The 17,736-nt window shown below is 55.9% G+C and overlaps 10 protein-coding genes across 10 annotated transcripts; 4 read left to right on the top strand and 6 right to left on the bottom strand.

The window, feature by feature from the left end:
- Positions 1-358: 358 nt before the first annotated feature.
- KRP23_5420 (putative aminoacrylate hydrolase RutD) lies at positions 359-1,452 on the bottom strand (the record flags this gene model as incomplete). Its single annotated transcript, XM_067890483.1, has 2 exons — positions 359-920; positions 1,004-1,452. 2 exons carry the CDS (start codon positions 1,450-1,452, stop codon positions 359-361), a joined length of 1,011 nt encoding a protein of 336 aa, XP_067747026.1.
- Positions 1,453-2,889: 1,437 nt separating this feature from the next.
- On the bottom strand, positions 2,890-3,909 carry KRP23_5419 (putative non-heme bromoperoxidase BpoC; the record flags this gene model as incomplete). The annotated part of the gene is made up of 1 exon (XM_067890482.1): positions 2,890-3,909. One exon carries the CDS (start codon positions 3,907-3,909, stop codon positions 2,890-2,892), a length of 1,020 nt encoding a protein of 339 aa, XP_067747025.1.
- A 144-nt stretch (positions 3,910-4,053) lies between these two features.
- Positions 4,054-7,254, bottom strand: KRP23_5418 (Exosome RNA helicase MTR4; the record flags this gene model as incomplete). Its single annotated transcript, XM_067890481.1, has 1 exon — positions 4,054-7,254. The coding sequence occupies one exon, from the start codon at positions 7,252-7,254 to the stop codon at positions 4,054-4,056; it is 3,201 nt and encodes a 1,066-aa protein (XP_067747024.1).
- Positions 7,255-7,395: 141 nt separating this feature from the next.
- On the top strand, positions 7,396-8,594 carry KRP23_5417 (Bifunctional epoxide hydrolase 2; the record flags this gene model as incomplete). The annotated part of the gene is made up of 4 exons (XM_067890480.1): positions 7,396-7,542; positions 7,608-7,653; positions 7,720-7,809; positions 7,867-8,594. 4 exons carry the CDS (start codon positions 7,396-7,398, stop codon positions 8,592-8,594), a joined length of 1,011 nt encoding a protein of 336 aa, XP_067747023.1.
- A 358-nt stretch (positions 8,595-8,952) lies between these two features.
- Positions 8,953-10,109, top strand: KRP23_5416 (Bifunctional epoxide hydrolase 2; the record flags this gene model as incomplete). The annotated part of the gene is made up of 3 exons (XM_067890478.1): positions 8,953-9,120; positions 9,202-9,337; positions 9,412-10,109. The coding sequence occupies 3 exons, from the start codon at positions 8,953-8,955 to the stop codon at positions 10,107-10,109; spliced, it is 1,002 nt and encodes a 333-aa protein (XP_067747022.1).
- Positions 10,110-10,346: 237 nt separating this feature from the next.
- KRP23_5415 (putative non-heme bromoperoxidase BpoC) lies at positions 10,347-11,366 on the top strand (the record flags this gene model as incomplete). The annotated part of the gene is made up of 1 exon (XM_067890477.1): positions 10,347-11,366. One exon carries the CDS (start codon positions 10,347-10,349, stop codon positions 11,364-11,366), a length of 1,020 nt encoding a protein of 339 aa, XP_067747021.1.
- A 359-nt stretch (positions 11,367-11,725) lies between these two features.
- On the top strand, positions 11,726-13,732 carry KRP23_5414 (putative beta-lactamase HcpE; the record flags this gene model as incomplete). The annotated part of the gene is made up of 1 exon (XM_067890476.1): positions 11,726-13,732. One exon carries the CDS (start codon positions 11,726-11,728, stop codon positions 13,730-13,732), a length of 2,007 nt encoding a protein of 668 aa, XP_067747020.1.
- A 294-nt stretch (positions 13,733-14,026) lies between these two features.
- KRP23_5413 (putative aminoacrylate hydrolase RutD) lies at positions 14,027-15,139 on the bottom strand (the record flags this gene model as incomplete). Its single annotated transcript, XM_067890475.1, has 1 exon — positions 14,027-15,139. One exon carries the CDS (start codon positions 15,137-15,139, stop codon positions 14,027-14,029), a length of 1,113 nt encoding a protein of 370 aa, XP_067747019.1.
- A 127-nt stretch (positions 15,140-15,266) lies between these two features.
- Positions 15,267-16,346, bottom strand: KRP23_5412 (putative 2-succinyl-6-hydroxy-2,4-cyclohexadiene-1-carboxylate synthase; the record flags this gene model as incomplete). The annotated part of the gene is made up of 2 exons (XM_067890474.1): positions 15,267-15,843; positions 15,916-16,346. 2 exons carry the CDS (start codon positions 16,344-16,346, stop codon positions 15,267-15,269), a joined length of 1,008 nt encoding a protein of 335 aa, XP_067747018.1.
- Positions 16,347-16,597: 251 nt separating this feature from the next.
- Positions 16,598-17,654, bottom strand: KRP23_5411 (putative aminoacrylate hydrolase RutD; the record flags this gene model as incomplete). The annotated part of the gene is made up of 2 exons (XM_067890473.1): positions 16,598-17,156; positions 17,224-17,654. The coding sequence occupies 2 exons, from the start codon at positions 17,652-17,654 to the stop codon at positions 16,598-16,600; spliced, it is 990 nt and encodes a 329-aa protein (XP_067747017.1).
- Positions 17,655-17,736: the final 82 nt, after the last annotated feature.

Here is a 17,736-nt window from a genome sequence, read left to right as displayed (position 1 = left end):
ATTTAACCACAGGCAATTGCGGACACCATCTATCGACGCGGGCAGTTCCACCGAATTGAGAATTCCCTTCGATCCCACGGCAAAATATTCAAATTTTCAGGGCCTAATCATGGATCTGTCTTCGACTTTGTTTTGATGGCAAGAGGATACACGACGGGCAGTGCAATCTCGGCACCACTGTGGGCCACAGACAGTCTTTTGTGGTTGCTGCATGGCTCGCTGCTGCTCGCTGGGACAGCCTCAGTGTCCGACGGCCATCTTGTTGTCACGAAATACAGGTGTTGTTTGTTTCACTACACAAATCCACTTCAACTTGCCTATCAAAGTTGCAGACAGATTTTGGTCATCGCGACTTGCGTCAGAGTCTGGCTCGCTGGATGGTGCCCACGAGTCCGTCCGCGACTTCTTCGGCGAACTGCGTGTCGATCCCGTGGCCACCGTTTTGAAAGAAGAACGCCCGCACTTGGTCGCCCGGCAGCCGCTGCAACAGCTTCACGGACTCCTCGGGCGGGATCAGGATGTCCCGCATGCTCCCGACGACGAGCACGGGGAAGCCCGCAGTGGCGATGACGTCCAGCCGCTCGTCCGAAACGTAGTGCGTCTGGATGGCCAGCCCCTGGCACAGCAGCGCCTTGTAGCCGGCCGGCTTGTGCCGGTTCGGGAGGGTGGCGTAGTGCCGCTCGAGCACGCTGCGGACGTCCTTGTCGCCGATCGGGCGGTCGAGGAAGTCCGCGGGGTAGTTCATGGCCACCGTGTTCTTCACGACGCCCAAGTGTGTCGGTGAGAAGATAGCACCGAGCAATGGGCTCAGCACTCGCAGGTCCGGAAAGAACATACCGCGAGAGCTCACCAACAGCGACAGCGACCGCACGCGCTCCGGACAAGAGCACGCGAGCTCGATGGAGATCATTCCACCCATACTACAGCACAACAAACGGATCAGATACGAGATATTATCGGCGAGCGGAGTGGATACCCTGGGATATCACGTTGAGCAGCTCACCTGATGCCGACAAAGTGAGCCGATCCCCATCCGAGATGGTCCAACAGACTCAGCGCGTCCTCCGCCATTTGACTGGTGGTGTATCGTCCCAATGGTGCATCGGTGCCACCCACTCCTCGGTTGTCGAAGGTCAAGATGGTCAAGTTCCTGCCCTGCTTCTTAGCGTCCCATTTGTTCATCAGTATGTCGATCACCGGTCCCCAGAGCTCTTTGAGCTGCAGGAAGCCCATGATCAGAACCAACCGCTCTTCGGGCAAGTTCCGGCAGGCCGGACTCCGAGCGTCCGCGTTGGTCTCTAGCATGTACTCCATCGTGATGCCCGTGGTTACCTCAGCCGTGTGCACGTGCTCCTCCGCAAAGTGCGTGGGCGTCGACAGTAGCGCCTCCATGTGTCGTCCCGAGGTGAGGCCCGGGGAAGTGACGACGGGGATTTCCATCGGAACCTTCATCGTCTCGAGCGAGTTGTTTGGCGCCTGCGTCGCGGGTGGTTTCTTAGTATTGCGTCGAGCACACTGTGAGGTCCAGCGATCGACCAGGATCAGTTGGCGGCCATGGCATTGCATCCGTGGTATCAAGTGTCATGGACCTTGCAAACGAGACGAAACGCGGTGCAAGGGATCACCACGGTGCTTTGGGTGCCGATGGCAGATTGCCACTGGCAATGCGGCAAGTGGAGCAGCCTTTGCTAGACTAGCACACAATTGTCGAGGTCTGGACCATGAGGGATATGGACTCCCGGAGTCTGGTCTTGGAAGAGGCGACAGCATTTTGCAAAGCAGTATGTTGGTCATGATACACATTGTGTCTCCGCGTTTGCTGTGTTTGCGACAAGAGGTGTGGCACCATGGAGATCGTGAGTGGCGATGAGAGCGACAGGCTCTGTTAAGTGCGTGAAAAGTTTCAAGGGGGTGAAGACTACGACGTGGCCGTTCCTTTGATCTGGTGTTTGCCGCGCCAGGCACAATAGTCACGTGAGATCTATGCGCGTTCTGCATCGGTAGCTTATCGGACGACGTTGCTGGCCACTTTTGTGTTGACTCACACGTCTTCTTGTCTAAAAGTGCTTGAGACCCTGCCACACCGCGCTTCGAGCACAATACAAACCTCTTGCAGCAAAAATACAGGAGCTGCAGAGGCGATGGCAGCCGCAACAATCACTAAGCTGTTAAAGACGCAAGCACGTCTTCATTATTGGTAAAAGCGAACATTCTTCTTCTTAGCACGGCTGCGAGGGGGTTCTCTCGGTCTACTTGAACTCTTGCTCACGCATCACCGGTCTCAAGATCGTCGTTTTCTAGCTCATCTGAATCATTTTAATAATTCACTTACTAATTCTTGTGTATTACAAGAAACATTAATCGGACGAGTTGGAGCCGGAGTTTTTGCAGATGCGAAGAACGGAGTATTGTATGGTCGTTCACCTGATATAATCTGCTTCCTCTTCAGACTTTTTGTCAGGGTAGACAAACTCTATCGCGTTTTTCTTTTTTAAAACGTGGACTGCTCATTTGTGCCAATGTTAATACCCCCCATTCCACGAGACACGGCAAATTTGCGGTTTGCGGTTCTTGGAAGGCGGAGAAGAACTGTAACCCAACATGTTCTATATGGGATTAGGACTTCACTCAAAAGTAAGGCGCTTGAGCTTGAGTTTGAGGGCTTTAGACACGATAATACTACGAGTCTTAGCTGGGTGGTTGTGCTGCGATAGTACACAAAGGGTTTCACTTTTTGTGCTAAGAGCGCAGTCAGGTTGATTTGAGAATATATCTGCTCCACAGCATAAGCTACCAAGATTGAGGATATTTTACGTGTAGACTTGTTCTTGTTCAACACCGCCTAGCATGTTAAAAATGCTTCCCTTAACTTCCAGCTCTGCGACGTCCTCAGCCGCGAAGAAACAGCTTCGTCAAACCAACAGCAACTTCTTCCGGGTACTGGATGAAGACTCCGTGGCCTCCTTGCTCAAAGAAAAGTGTTTCCACGTGGTTCCCCTTCAAGTGTTCACGCAGCGTCTGCATTTCACGCGGAGGGATCAGGATGTCCATGGCACCCCCCACGAGCAGAATGGGGAAACCGACTGCGTTGATGGCCGCAAGACGCTCGTCCGAGATCCAATGCGTACGGATTGCGAGAAGCTGGTTTACCATTCCGAGGAAACGCGGCTTCACACGTTCCTTGGCATGAGCCAGGAGGTATTCATACATGACTTCGCGTCTCGTTTTGTCACCGAACGACATCGATTGGTCCAGGTAGGCATCGCTGAAAAGCAGGTTTAACTGCGACTTGGCGATGTCCTCGGGCTCCTTCGCATTCAAACTCTCCTTCATGGGCTCCTTGGAACGAGGGTCTTCCACGTACTTGCCTCGTGTCGCCACTATGAGCGAGAGCGACTTCACGCGCTGCGGAGCTGCCAAAGCAAGCTCCTGAGAGATCATACCGCCCATGCTGATACCGACGACGTGAGCAGTATCCCACTCGAGAAAATCCATGAGGGCCAAGGCATCTTGAGCCATGCCACTCGTGGTGTAGCGCCACCAAGGCACATCCGAGCCTCCCAGTCCTCGGTTGTCAAAGCTCACGAGTTTGACGTTGCGCTTGTGCTCGACGGCATCGTCCCAGTTGTGCAGCAGCATATCGATCAGCGGTGTCCACGCCTCCTTGGTGGCCATGAATCCCATGATCAGAACCACGCGCTCTTCCGGTGCGTCTTCGACCTTGACTTCGTTCTCGTGGATTGCATACTCGACGGCGATGCCCGTGGACAGAGCAGCCTTGTGTTTGGCACCAGGACCGAAGTGCTTCGACTTGGAGTAAAAGGCATCGACGTGGCGTTGAGTGTTCACTCCCCTAGCAGATACCAACGGGGGCAGTCGATCTTCGGATTCTTCTTCTGAGGACGCCATGACTGGATGTTGCTTGATCGACGGAGGAATCGCCTTCTATTCCTCGCGGGACTCCACTGTCGTTCAAGTGCTCGAATGTGTTTAACTATAATAAGCTGCACGACAGGTGAATACGAAACATGAAGCTGTATTGGGTGTAGGAGACTACAGGTAGAGGGAGGCAGCGAAAACGATATCGCGCTTGAGTTTCTTGCCGCCCTCGTCGAACTTCTTCTCCAGCTCGATGTCACCGATGGAGTGCGCTGCCAATGTCAGCTGCCGCAGTAACTCCTCAAGACGACGCAAGCAACGGATAATGGTACCCTCAAACGCGTCGGACATCTTGCAGATCTGGGAGAACTTGGCGCCCTGGCACCAGGCAATCACCACGTCCACGAGACTTGTGTTGAAGACGCCGGCGTACTCGTCCACGTCGATCGTGATCTTGGCGTCCTGCATCACCTTCGCTATGCGCTGGGCCGTCTCGCGCAGCTGGCGGACAGGGATTTCGAGGCTTTCTGCCTGTGGCGGCTTGTCGCTCTCCTTCTTCTTCTCAGTGTTGATAAGACAGCTCAAGAGCGCAACCGCATTGTTCACCGACAGGTCATTGAATTGGCCGTTGAAAATCATTTCCGTCACCAACAGCTCGTCCGTCGTGGACACTTCACAAGCAGTACGACCCTTGCGCTGGATCACACCCTCCTTGTCTACGAACTCTAGTCGTCGAAGCACTCGTCGACGGCGACGCAGGTCGTCACGCAATACCAGGGATTTAGACTCCTTGATCTTGCGCTCCAGCTCACGCATTTTGGCCTCACCCTCCATCTTCAAATTGTACAGAGCGAATCGGGCCTCCTTATCCGTAGCACTGTGGAACGCCGAGCCCTTAAGTTTCTTCTCAGCCTCTACCGTCTTCTCGATCACACGCGTGAACTGTTCGTCCTGGATGTCCATATCCTCACGCGGATCCAAAAGCGGCACACCCTGCGGAAATCGACGCAGAACTTCCTTCACCGACTTGCCCACCGCTTGACGGCTCTCCAGTGTCCGCAGGTCCTTGGGAATGTACACACGCAACGACGAGAGCAGATCCAGCATCTCTAGCGGTACGGGGCAAATCTTCATCTCATTCTGCGTCGAAGTTGACAGTCCCATCATACCCTCGGGCGCCGGCGTCGGCAGCTCCGATACTGTACTACCATTTGTGGCGTCGTTGGACTTGTTCGCCGAGCTACCATTGTCCGCAACACAGTTCAAGAGCACGTGCACAATCGTGTCAGGCGTCGCCGACGTCGAATCGCTTGCGTTCTTGGTCGTGAAGTTCACAATGACACCCCAGTCCCATTTGGGCTTGCTCGTGCCATCATCACTGTCCGGGCAGTAGAGCTTCACCAAGCGGCCACCATTGAGGAAGCGCACGACAAAGTCGGGCTTATTGCGGATAGCCAGAAAGTCCTCTTTGAGCTTCACGAGAGATCGGGACAGGTAATAGTACTGCGCAACCTCCTCTTCGTTCTTGATCACAATTTGGTCCTTTTCTTCCTTGGCACGCTCCAGAGCTTCCTCCAACGCTGGCGCAGCCTGCTCGTTCTGGAACTGGTGAAACGATTGCTTGATCATGTACTCCGGGTCGGCGTCCTCCACACGCATCAAGTTCAGAAGCATGTTGTATCCGAGGTGGAACGTACTGAACAGCGGGTCGGCTTGGCCGTAGAGAATACCCTTGGCTACCTGCGGCTCCATCTGCTCGCTCAGCATTTGAATGACGATACCACGCGCGTCAAGCGAACGTCGACCAGCACGTCCAGACATTTGAATGTATTCGCCGGCAGTGATCCACCGGAAGTCCTTGCCGTCGTACTTGCGGCAGTTCGTGAACACCACCGTCTTGGCAGGCATGTTCAACCCCATGGAGAAAGTTTCCGTTGCAAAGAGGCACTTCAGCAAACCTTCACTGAAGAGAATCTCAATCACTTCCTTCAGAATAGGCAGAAGACCACCGTGGTGAATACCAATACCGCGACGAAGCAGCGGCAAGATCGAGTCCACCTGCGGCAGCGCGCGGTCGTCGTCCGATAGCGAGTCCATTGCGTTCTTGAAAAGCTGGTCCACCGACTGCTTCTCTTCCTCCGTGTTGAAGTCCAGCTTGGACATCAGCAGCGCGTACGCCTCGCAATCGCGCTTGCTAAAGGAGAAAATAATCACGGGGTCGTACTGGCGGTCCATGATCAACTTCACGATGCGGAACACGTCGGTGCCCACCTTCTTCTTCGGGTTGGGCTTCTGCGCCTTGCGTCGCTTGGTGTTGCTTCCGTACGACGCCAGCTCCGATGCAGCATCATCGGCCGACGCCGACAGCGTCGCAATGGCCTTCTGGAAGTTGTCCTCGCGGAATTTTCCCTTCTCGTCCACCACCAAGTGCAGTCCACTTCCACCCGCGGGGAAGACGTAGTGCTGCAGGGGTGTGGGACGGTAGTCCGTGTACACAACGTGGCACGGCTGGTGGTGAATGTGGCAGATCCAGCCCGCAAACTCCTTCGAGTTGGGGATGGTGGCCGACAAGAACACGAACCGCACCTTGTGCGGCAGCAAGATAATACTCTCCTCCCACACGACACCGCGTTCCTTGTCTCTCATGTAGTGGATCTCGTCGTAAATGACCCACGCCACCTCGCGCATGACCTCGGACCCTCGATACAGCATACTTCGGAGGATCTCCGTCGTCATGATCAAACACGTCGCCGACGGGTTGATGGTGATATCGCCCGTCATGAGGCCCACATCTCCGAACTCCTCCTCCAAGTCTCGGTACTTCTGGTTGCTCAGCGCCTTGATGGGCGACGTGTAGATGACGCGCTGCTTGTCCCGTAAGCTCTTGGCAATGGCGTACTCGGCCACGGCTGTCTTGCCGGCCGACGTGTGAGCCGACACTAGCACCGACTCGCCCGCTTCAATGTAGTCCACGGCCTGCTGCTGGAACGGGTCCAACGTGAAGGGGTACGTCTTGGCCGGGTTTTGGGCCGCTGCGCCAGCCGTGGGCTTAGCCTCGTACCCCTGGGGATACACGGAGAACGAGATGAGGTTTTTCTGCTGGGTACCGGTGGATACGACGCCAGAGTTCTTGTCACCGTCTTCCACGGGCGTCGCGTCGATGCGTTTGCCCTCGACGACCTGCAGCGCCGTGGACGCAGGTCGACCTTCGCTCTGCTGTTTCTTGGCGGGCGGAGACGCCACCTTGTCGTCATTGGCCGTGGATTCCGGGGCTTCTTTGCGCTTCTGGGCACTGGAAGCGGCCTGCTCCTCGGCTGTGAGCGTCGTCGACGCGTCGTCGAAGGCGCCGAACAGGTCCAAGTCCTCGTCGGCCATGGCGGATGGCAATTGGAAAATGGCTGGGCCGGAAGCAGACGACCCAAAATAAAGTAGAACCCAAATTAACGTTAGGTTACGGGGTGTTGGGTACGGAGGTTACGGTTTACGAGACGAAGTTGAAGAGCTCATTTGGAGACGATGGAGCCGAAGGTGTGGGCGCGGTGGCCGCACGCGTTCGTGACGACGCCCCAGGGCGTTCGGGTCCACTATGTGGATGTGGGGCCAAGAGATGGTCTACCGGTCGTGATGGTGCACGGGTGGCCGGATCTCTGGTTCGGCTGGCGGGTGCGTGGCGTGGAAAATAGACGGTTGAGATGGAAAAACAATATTTATTGCTATTGTACGAGCAGCATCAGATCTCGACGCTGAGCTCGACGTACCGACTTATTGTACCGGGTAAGGTCACCAATGAGAGGGTGGGCGGGGGTCGGACCAAGCTCATTTCTTGTTTCCAATGCACAGATGTCCGTGGATTCGGACAGAGCTCGACCCCAACCAATCTCGAAGCTTACGGGGCCAAGAACGTCGCCAACGACCTGGTGGCGCTGCTGGGTGAGCGAATTAATCTCTATTGTTATGGACTTGTGGCTGATGAGAACTCTGATGCAGACGAGCTCCAGATCGACAAGGCTGTGTTCGTGGCACATGATTGGGGAGGCCATCACGCGTGGCGGTTTTGCTTGTACCACCCGGAGCGAGTCATTGCCGTCTGTGCAGTTTGCACCCCGTACGACCCGCCAAAGAAGACGTATCTACCGCTGGAAGCTATTGTGGAAAAGGTGCCGCAGTTCAAGTACCAGCAGTTCCTGGCCAACACTCAAGTCTCGGGCAAGGTGTTGGACGCCTCGCCGCGTCGGTTGTTCACCGCCATGTTCCGCAAACCCTCGGAAATGGGTCCTCGCTCTACTAGGATGTCGCTGCCGAAGATGCTGATGGCCGTCGACTCGGACATGGACCACCTGGTCTTCACGCAACGGTCAACGCTGCTGTCTGAGCCTGAGCTTGAGTACTATATTGAGCAGTACTCGCACAGCAAGTTCGCCAGTACGTGTCAGGTCTACGCGACAGGCAAAATCGACTTTGAGAGCGAACAGGGACTGCCGAAGGTAATCCAGCACCCCGCGCTGTTCATCGCTGCTGCCAAGGACGCGGTGCTCAAGCCCGAGATGGCGAGAAGCATGGCCAAGTTCCTGCCCAACTTGGAGACGCGCATTATCAAGGATGCCGGTCACTGGGTTCTCTGGGAGCAGAAGGAAGAGGTGAACGAAATCTTGTCGGAGTGGCTGGCGACGATTGCGGCCGGAGCGGCCGGTGGGAACCCTGTCGCGAAGCTATAAAAGCTTCGTCAACACTTAGCGAGGAGCAGGCACGCACGTAACTGGACTGGTCAATGGATTGCATTTCTTGTCGCGAGCCCCAAAGGTGTCAGCAAATCAACCGTGTCGTGAGAAGTTCATGAGGAATGGTGCTTGAAACACCGGATGCCTGCCTTTTGTTGGAGGATTACCTGACCTAAATATGCTCCGCTGTCTTGTCTATCCAGCTGTGGCGATCGATCACAATCCTAAGAGAACCCAAGTCTCAGTTGCATGCATTTTGCATGACCAAAATTAATCGATCAGCGCAGCGCTCGAGTTGCTGGTGCAGAGAGCTCAGTTGACAAATTTCCGAGCCCTCAGCAAGTCGAGTATCGAGATGTCCGAAGCCCGAGCGTACCTGGACTCATCCGTTTGGAAGCAGTGGCCGCACAAGTTCACCACCACACGCGAAGGAGTCAAGATTCACTACGTCGATGTCGGTCCGAGGGATGGCACTCCGGTCGTCATGCTGCACGGTTGGCCTGACCTCTGGTTCGGGTGGCGGGTGCGTTGCTCGCTGTGCAAGGATACAATTCATCACGGTTGGTTTGATTTTAATGTTGGTCGTGTACGCGTTGCCGAGCAGTACCAAATTCAAGCGCTGTCGTCGAAGTACCGTCTGATTGTTCCTGATGTCCGCGGTTTCGGCCAGAGCTCGACGCCTCAGGAGCTGGAGGCGTACGGCACCAAGAATATCACCAATGACGTCGTTGCCTTGCTCGGTACGTTGGGCGCCGTTATCATGTCAAGTCTTGCAGACATTTCCTCATGCCTTGTTATCCCTTGTTGACAACAGACGCTCTGAAGATTGAGAAAACTGTAGTGGTGGGCCATGATTGGGGTTCGTACGCAGGTTATCGGTTCTGCTTGTACCATCCTGAGCGTGTCATCGCAGTCTGTGGCGTTTGCACGCCTTTCATTCCGCCAAGGAAGCAGTACCTGTCGCTGGACGACATGTGCAAGTTCCTTCCGCAGTTCCAATACCAGCAGTTCTTGGCAGACGCTACGAACTCGGGCAAGGTGCTGGACGCGTCCCCGCGTCGCCTTCTGACTGCTATCTTCCGACGCAAGACGGAGTACGGCCCGAAGGAGGAGATGATGCCGTTGCACGAGTGGCTCAAGGTCGTCAACACTGATCTGGAACACACCATGTTCCGAGACCGATCGGTCATGCTGTCGGAGGAGGAGATGGAGTTCTATGTCGACCAGTATACGCAGAGCAAGTTCACGAGCGCCAATTGGGTGTACGGCACCAAGAAGATCGACTTCGAGACGGAAAAGGACCTCCCGGGTACGATCGAGCACCCTGCACTGTTCATCGGTGCAGCGGACGATCCGGTGCTGAAGCCGGAGATGGCCAAGGCCATGCCGACGGTGATGCCGAACCTCCAGATGGAAATTGTCGAAGACGCTGGCCACTGGATCCTGTTCGAGCAGCCCGAAGCCGTCAACTCCATTCTGTCCGCGTGGTTGGACAAGGTAACCAGCCCGTAAGAACTGGGCCAACGTCAGCCTTTGGTAACCTTGCACAAATTCAAATGCTATAAAGGCCGTGAACTTCAAGGTCCTTCAGAATTGTTGATGAAAACGTTGTGCGGTGCGAAACATCCAATGCACATCGCAGTTGTCTGATCCTGTGCCTTCCCTTGGCAAGTCACTTGCTTATCAATTTGCTCACCTCAAGCTCATTCGCGATTCCTCCGTCCATCGAGCACATCCAGTCCAAAAGTCATGGCGTCCTCCGAAGAAGAATCCGAAGATCGACTGTCCCTGTTGGTATCTGCTAGGGGAGTGAACACTCAGCGCCACGTCGATGCCCTTTACTCCAAGTCGAAGCACTTCGGTCCTGGTGCCAAACACAAGGCTGCTCTGTCCACGGGCATCGCCGTCGAGTATGCAATCCACGAGAACGAAGTCAAGGTCGAAGACGCACCGGAAGAGCGCGTGGTTCTGATCATGGGATTCATGACCATCAAGGAGGCGTGGACACCGCTGATCGATATGCTGCTGCACAACTGGGACGATGCCGTCGAGCACAAGCGCAACGTCAAACTCGTGAGCTTTGACAACCGAGGGCTGGGAGGCTCGGATGTGCCTTGGTGGCGCTACACCACGAGTGGCATGGCTCAAGATGCCTTGGCCCTCATGGATTTTCTCGAGTGGGATACTGCTCACGTCGTCGGCATCAGCATGGGCGGCATGATCTCTCAGGAGCTTGCTTTGGCAGCTCCGCAGCGCGTGAAGTCGCTCTCGCTCATGGTGACGACACGAGGCAAGTACGTGGAAGACCCTCGTTCCAAGGAGCCCATGAAGGAGAGTTTGAATGCGAAGGAGCCCGAGGACATCGCCAAGTCGCAGTTAAACCTGCTTTTCAGCGATGCCTACCTGGACCAATCGATGTCGTTCGGTGACAAAACGAGACGCGAAGTCATGTATGAATACCTCCTGGCTCGTGCCAAGGAACGTGTGAAGCCGCGTTTCCTCGGAATGGTAAACCAGCTTCTCGCAATCCGTACGCATTGGATCTCGGACGAGCGTCTTGCGGCCATCAACGCATCCGGTTTCCCCATTCTGCTCGTGGGGGGTGCCATGGACATCCTGATCCCTCCGCGTGAAATGCAGACGCTGCGTGGACACTTGAAGGGGGACCACGTGGAAACACTTTTCTTTGAGCAAGGAGGCCACGGAGTCTTCATCCAGTACCCGGAAGAAGTTGCTGTTGGTTTGACGAAGCTGTTTCTTCGCAGCTGAGGACGATGCAAAGCTACGGCAGTCACTTCTAGGATGGCGATGCTGAGTGGAAGCCTCTCTATCGGCTAAGCTTACGAAGTACTTCAATTGTGTTCCCGTGGTAAAGTTTCCAATTGCATTAAAAGTAAAACTCTCGCTTAGTGTTTTACTATCAGGTCCCCAGATGTCCACATCCAACGTAAAAGACCCACGTGGTCCATCTGAGAACCGATGGCATAGGTACACGCGGTATCGTCGAGTGAATCAGGCCCCGCGCCGGGGGGATCTTCGTGGAACCCCCTCGGGGCCTAGACAAAAACGTCTCCGAAGCCATTCGGTGGTTGAACAAGGCCGTAGCCACCTCGCCAACAAACGATGGCATGAGCGCTGGCATTGGCGAAGCCAATGCTACGCTCGGCAATTTTTATAACGCGGGCATTTACTTTCACGAAGACAAGGTGCGCGCACGCGAATACTGGGAGCGCGCCGCTGACTTGGGTGCACCCGCGGGGTTAAACCAATTCGGCCTTTGCTTGATGAACGGGACTCACGGCGTACCGAAAGATCTCCCGCGAGCGCGAGAGACGTTTCGACGCAGCGCCGAGTTGTTGCACAATGAGGCCATGTCGAATCTCGCTGGGTTGCATGCGTCGCTGCACGAGTACGAGACTGCGGCGCGGTGGGCAGACGCCGCGTGCAGGTTCGGCTTCTTTCCCGCTGCAGAGTCTGCCGATCAGTTGCGCAAGTTGGCTGCGGAGCGAGAATCGTTGCCACAAAAAGTATTGGGGATCTTGGATATGGATACTACGCCTAGGGTGCTCAATGAACCACGTATCCAGCGACAGAATACGACACCAACACTCGATGAGTTACGTGCGATTGACACGTCTTATGGCAAGCGACTACTCTCCGCGAAGAAGATGATGCTGGAGGCGATGCAGCATCTGACATCGTCTGACCCAAATGATATGATTCGTGCGGTGCAGCTCGCAGCCAAAGCTTATCGGATCGAAGATGCTACACTCGTCTTTTCCAAGGAAGAAATGTTCTGTGCGGAAAGTTTGGTGAGTTGTTTACAAGACGTGGGCGTACTGCTGAATTCGGATATGGCACTGTTGCTGCAACCTCCGGATGCGTCCGCGTTTGTGGCGTTCTGGAAATCAATGCAGCTTCAGTTCCCCGAGGATTTAATGATATGCAGACGCGCTGCGTGCGCCTACATGTTTAAAGCGTATGCTGGTGCAGATATCAAACGCGGCGTGCAGTTGTTCCAGCGCGCATTGGGCCTGCTGCCGCATCCGGACGATGACCGCGACCCGCAGACGATTGGAGTGCTATACGAAGCAGCGGTCGCGTACTACCAAACCGAGGAGCTGGAGCGGGCAGAGGTGCTTTTCAGTCGGTTTCTTAATCACGCGCCGGCGGACGGTCACCGCAAGGTGCCGGAAGCACATTTTATCCTCGGTCTGATCGCATTGAGGAAAATAACTGACGGACCGCAGAGAACGAAGAAGCAAACGAAAGGAGTCATCAAAAAGGCTGGCAGCGTTGCGGCCGCGCACTTGAGAGAGGGGGTCGCCCTGCTCGAACATGTCCCTCCATTTCTTCGTGGCGACTCACAAGAATCGCCGAATCGAAGGACCTTGGAAAGAATGCTCATGCAGATAGGCGAGACCCCACTTTTCGCGGGGAAGGCTACAGCTGAGTCACCGAATGCGAAAAAATGGGGCGGTGAGCTCGTGTCTGGTCCAAGAAGACACCTGGAACTCCGCTCGGATACGTCCATGCTGCGATCGATGTGGCGGAAAAGTATTGCTATCATGGCTGAAAGTGCCTACAACACCAAAGGACGCACAAATATACCATCGTCTATCACTCCACCTCGGCAATCGTCGGTGAGTTCGAAGGCAAACAACAGTTTTACCCCCGCGACGATCGACGAGCTGTTCAGTGCGTTGAAAGATCATGTGTTCACTGGGCGAGTGATCGAGTGCATTGTGGTCTCGGTGCCGAGCTTCAATGGATCGTCATTTCAGTTCGTTATCGAGGACTCGCAGCGAGAACCAGCGCGGATTGCCGTCTATGACGCTCCACAATTGCTGATGGCACAACTCGTCCCAGGCCGTGCGTTGCGACTGCTAAACCCTTATGTGCGACTCGCGAATGACGGGTCCATTATGCTGCGTGTGGATAATCCGTCCTCGACGATTGAGGTACAGACGCTTCACGCGATCTGCTGGGTCTGTGCAGCTGGACAACAGCCCGGCGAAGCGCTCAAAAAATGCGCTAAGTGCCACAAAGCGCTGTACTGCAGCAAGCGGTGCCAGACACAGGACTGGAGTGTCGATGGGCATCGCTTTCTCTGTGCAGCGTTCCGGAAGTCGTGAGTGCATTTCTCGGTGCTACGTCTGGTGTTACGCCGAGCGGCTGAATTGTGTTGTGCCAATGCATGGTGAGCGTGTGGCTCACAGTGTGAGCTCCGAACGGTGAGTTTTGCTTACCCAACGACTAGGTTGATACAAATTTACTTCTTTATTACCTTCCTTCGGTATCCGAGGCATGGCATCGTTCACAGCTGACCCGCTAACAAAGCAATTCCCCATATCAAATGTATTTCGTAATATGAGATCATTGGTTTGGGTCCCAGATCAATGGTCTTTACCGAATACCTCCTGCTAGGCTTAACTAGCTGCCGCGGGCAGGTTGACACTCTGAACAACCTCCAATAGATTTCCAGCAATCTCATCGATGTGCTGTAGGAAGCATGCGTGGCCTGCATCCTCGTAGAGCACAAACTTGGTGTGGTCACTGGCAAGCACTTCACTAAAGTGGATCGAGTGCGAGACGTTGATGCACTGGTCTAGCTTCGCTCCGATGACGAGGATTGGAAACCCATTGTCTCGAATTTGGAGCAGCTTCTTGTCCGAGACGCTATGGAGCACCAAAGCTGCCGTCTGACCCAAAGCTCCAGAAGCCGAAGGAGCACCCAGGGTAGCCGCCACCTCCTTGTGGTACTTGAAAACCACGTCGTGCATGGTGCCGTTGTCCTCGTTCTTGCTGCTCAGGAATGGCTCGGGGTACAGGAAGGACAACATGGCGTTCGTGACCTTGGTCGGATCGGAGGACACCAGCGTCGTGAGGATGGCAGGGTACGCTGAAGCATCGGGCGTGAACGAGCCCGGACTCGTCACCACGAGCGACAGCGACTGCACTCGCTCCGGAGCAGCCAGCGCAATCTCCTGGGAGATCATGCCGCCCATGCTAACTCCCGCAATGTGAGCAGTCTGCCACCCGATGACATCTAGCAGAGCCAGAGTGTCTTGAGCCATCCCCGAAGTCGAGTATTTGCCCCACGGAGCATCCGAGTCCCCCACTCCGCGGTTGTCCAGTGTCAGAACCTTAAGCGTCTTGCCAGGGTACTTGTGCTCCCATTGAGTGAGCAGTCCGTCAACCAGAGGGGCCCACTCCTCCTTCCGGTAGCCGTAGCCCATGATCAGCACCAAACGAGTTTCGCCCTCGGTCCTGTCATTGCCCACCTCCTGAATGAGGTACCCCATCGTGATACCCGTCGCCACTTTAGCCTTCAGCACGGTCTCCGATGTGTACACTCGGAACGCCGCGTACTTGGACGTCATGTGCTGTTCCAGCCGTGAAAACACCATCTTGGTTCCGTTTTCGACGTGTGCGGGCTTGGTCCAAACGAGAAATGAGCGCTTCCAGCGGTGCAGGACAAGTCCACACAACAATTCTGGCAGAACTGCAAGCGTAGCTGACATGTCCGAGTCATCAGTCATCGCTCCGAAGTGGGATCGCTCACTTGAAGTCATGGGGTGAATTGTCCATTTCTGCTTAGTGGAGGCTGCCTACACTTCGACTAGCGGTAGCAGCTCTGCCAATACGGGGAAGCCCTCGTCGTTACTTTCACAATGGCGGCGACGCCCGCAGCATCGTCTCGATCAGTTCGTCCGCGATTTCGTCGGCGTACTGGCAAATTGCGCCGTGCCCGCCCTTGTCGAAGAAGAGCGTGTGTACGTGGTCGCCGCTGAGATGCTCCTTTAAAACGATGGACTCGGCCGCGGGGATGACGTCGTCCAGCATGGCACTGACGATGAGAATGGGGAAGCCGGCGTCGTTCATGTTCTGTAGCCTCTCGTCTGACACGAAGTGTGTCTGCACGGCGGCGGTCTGCCCCATGACGCCGCTGAGCCCTGGTTCGGGCCACCTCTTCAGCTGCAGCTCATACATGCGGGCGATTGCCTTGCGCACAGGCTCGTCGGTCTCCGCTATCCTCGTACTGGCGACGTATTCTTGTGGGAACAGAGTGTCCACCATGTTGTTGGCCTTCTCCGGCACCGTGAGCGAGAAGGTTTTGCGCACCATGAGCCCCAGCGACCGCCCGCTGGCCTTGTATCTGTCGCGGCTCGTCGACACGAGAGTCAGCGACCGCACGCGTCGCAAATCAAGCAGCGCAAGCTCCTGGGCGAGCATCCCGCCCATACTAACAGAGTGACCAGCACCACAGCAACATCAGGACACTAGCAAAGGAGCTGCAACCACAACGGCAACGCACCTGCCACCCACAATGTGCGCGGACCGCCAGCCAATGTGGTCCATCAAGGCCAGAATGTCCTCCGCCATGCTGCGCGTCGAGTACATGCCGAACGGCGCGTCCGTGCCGCCGAAGCCGCGGTTGTCCATCACGAGGATGTCGAGCCCCACGCCGCGCTGCTTCTGGTTCCACTTGGGCAGCAGCGAGTCGACGAAGTGCGCCCACGTGTCCTTGGGCTGCATGAAGCCAGCGATGAGCACCACCTGCTCGCACCCCACCGACGCGTTCATCGGAGGCTGGTGCAGCACTGCATACGACACGGTGATGCCCGTTGCAACGAAAGCTTCCTGCGCGACGCCCTCGCCGAAATACTTGGGGGCGGCGTACAGCGCGTCCACTTGGCGCAGCGTGCAGATGCCCACGGCCGACACGACCTCGGGCTCGAACGACATTTGGCGTGTTTGTTGCTCGTCAGTCGAATCTCAAATGACTGCGCAAACTCGTTGGCGAGGAGCACGCGCAGACCCGACTATGCTGGAAACGCGTGCAATGCCGCTACCATATGCTGATAACGTTTCTTGTATTTCGAGTCATCCTGCCTGCCCGAAGGCTGTGGACGCGCTTTTCGAAGCAAGTAGGGCGATGCATTCATCGCCTGCCTCGTTGTCCATGCACGCTCTTGCCATTGTCACGTCCAAGCCGGTCAGAGAGTGGCGCGGTTGATGGTTTGCTCGAGGCCAGCTGCTATCTCCTCCATGAACTGGATAGGAGCTCCGTGTCCCCCGGTCTCGAAGAACAGCGTCTGCACGTGCTCGCCCTTGAGATGCTCGACCAGCTCCAAGAAGTTCTTGGGCGGCATCAGGATGTCCTGCTTGCTGCCGATGATGAAAATTGGGAAGCCGGACTTGGCGATGAGTGCCAGACGCTCGTTTGAGACGTGGTGCGTCAAGCTCGCGAGGCCTTGAGCTACCACGGCGTGTAACGGAGGCAGCCCGTTGTCAGACAGCGGCGTCGAGTGGTAGTCCTTGAGCACATCTTGCACTGTCAAATCGGCTCGACCTTCGATGGGGTTGTCGAGGATGACACTCGGGTACAGCAGCTCCATGACGCACTGCATGGACCCCTTACAGATCGACCCGAAGAGAGCCTTCCACATCCTCGGATGCGGCTTGTACTTCCCACGGGCTGTCACCAACAGAGTCAGCGAACGCACGCGTTGTGGCGCAGTCGCTGCCAGTTCGAGAGCGATCATGCCGCCCATACTGCAGACAGCACAACACCAAGTCAGCATCTCGTCACTCTCCTCTCAACAACACCCCAGCACTCTACCTGCCGCCGACAATGTGTGCAGAATCCCATCCGACGTGGCTCATCAAGCTCAGCGTGTCTTGGGCCATCATACTCGTCGTATAGCGAACCAACGGTGTACCGCTGCCCCCAGCGCCTCGGTTGTCGAAGCTCATGACCGTGAGCTTCTTGCTCTGCATCTTGGCATCCCATTTGTCAATTAGGAGGTCGATGATCGGTGCCCAGCCTTCCTTGGGCGTCATGAAGCCGTTGATCAGCACCAATCGCTCTTCCGGCAGGTCGTCGATCTCCGAAGAGCTCTCGATCGCGTACTCGATCTTGAGCCCCGTGGGCAGCGTCGCCTTCTGGACGCGGTCCTTGGGGAAGTGCTTGGATGTCGAGTGCAGGGCTTCGATGTGGCGCTCCGAGTCCAGGCCCAGCCCCGTGAACGTCGGAACCTCCTCGAGCTTCATGGCCGTGATTCTTCTTCTTGATTGTTCCCGCGGTAGACGACGCAGCAGCGGTACAGCGCTCTTCGGCGTTCGCTTTCGGCAG

The sequence above is a fragment of the Phytophthora ramorum genome (assembly GCF_020800215.1).
Source record: "Phytophthora ramorum isolate Pr-102 chromosome Unknown Phyram_PR-102_s0004, whole genome shotgun sequence".
In the NCBI taxonomy this organism is placed as follows: Eukaryota; Oomycota; class Peronosporomycetes; order Peronosporales; family Peronosporaceae; genus Phytophthora; species Phytophthora ramorum.
The sequence above is the reverse complement of the archived record's forward strand: the minus strand, read 5'-3'. Positions and strand labels throughout refer to the sequence as shown.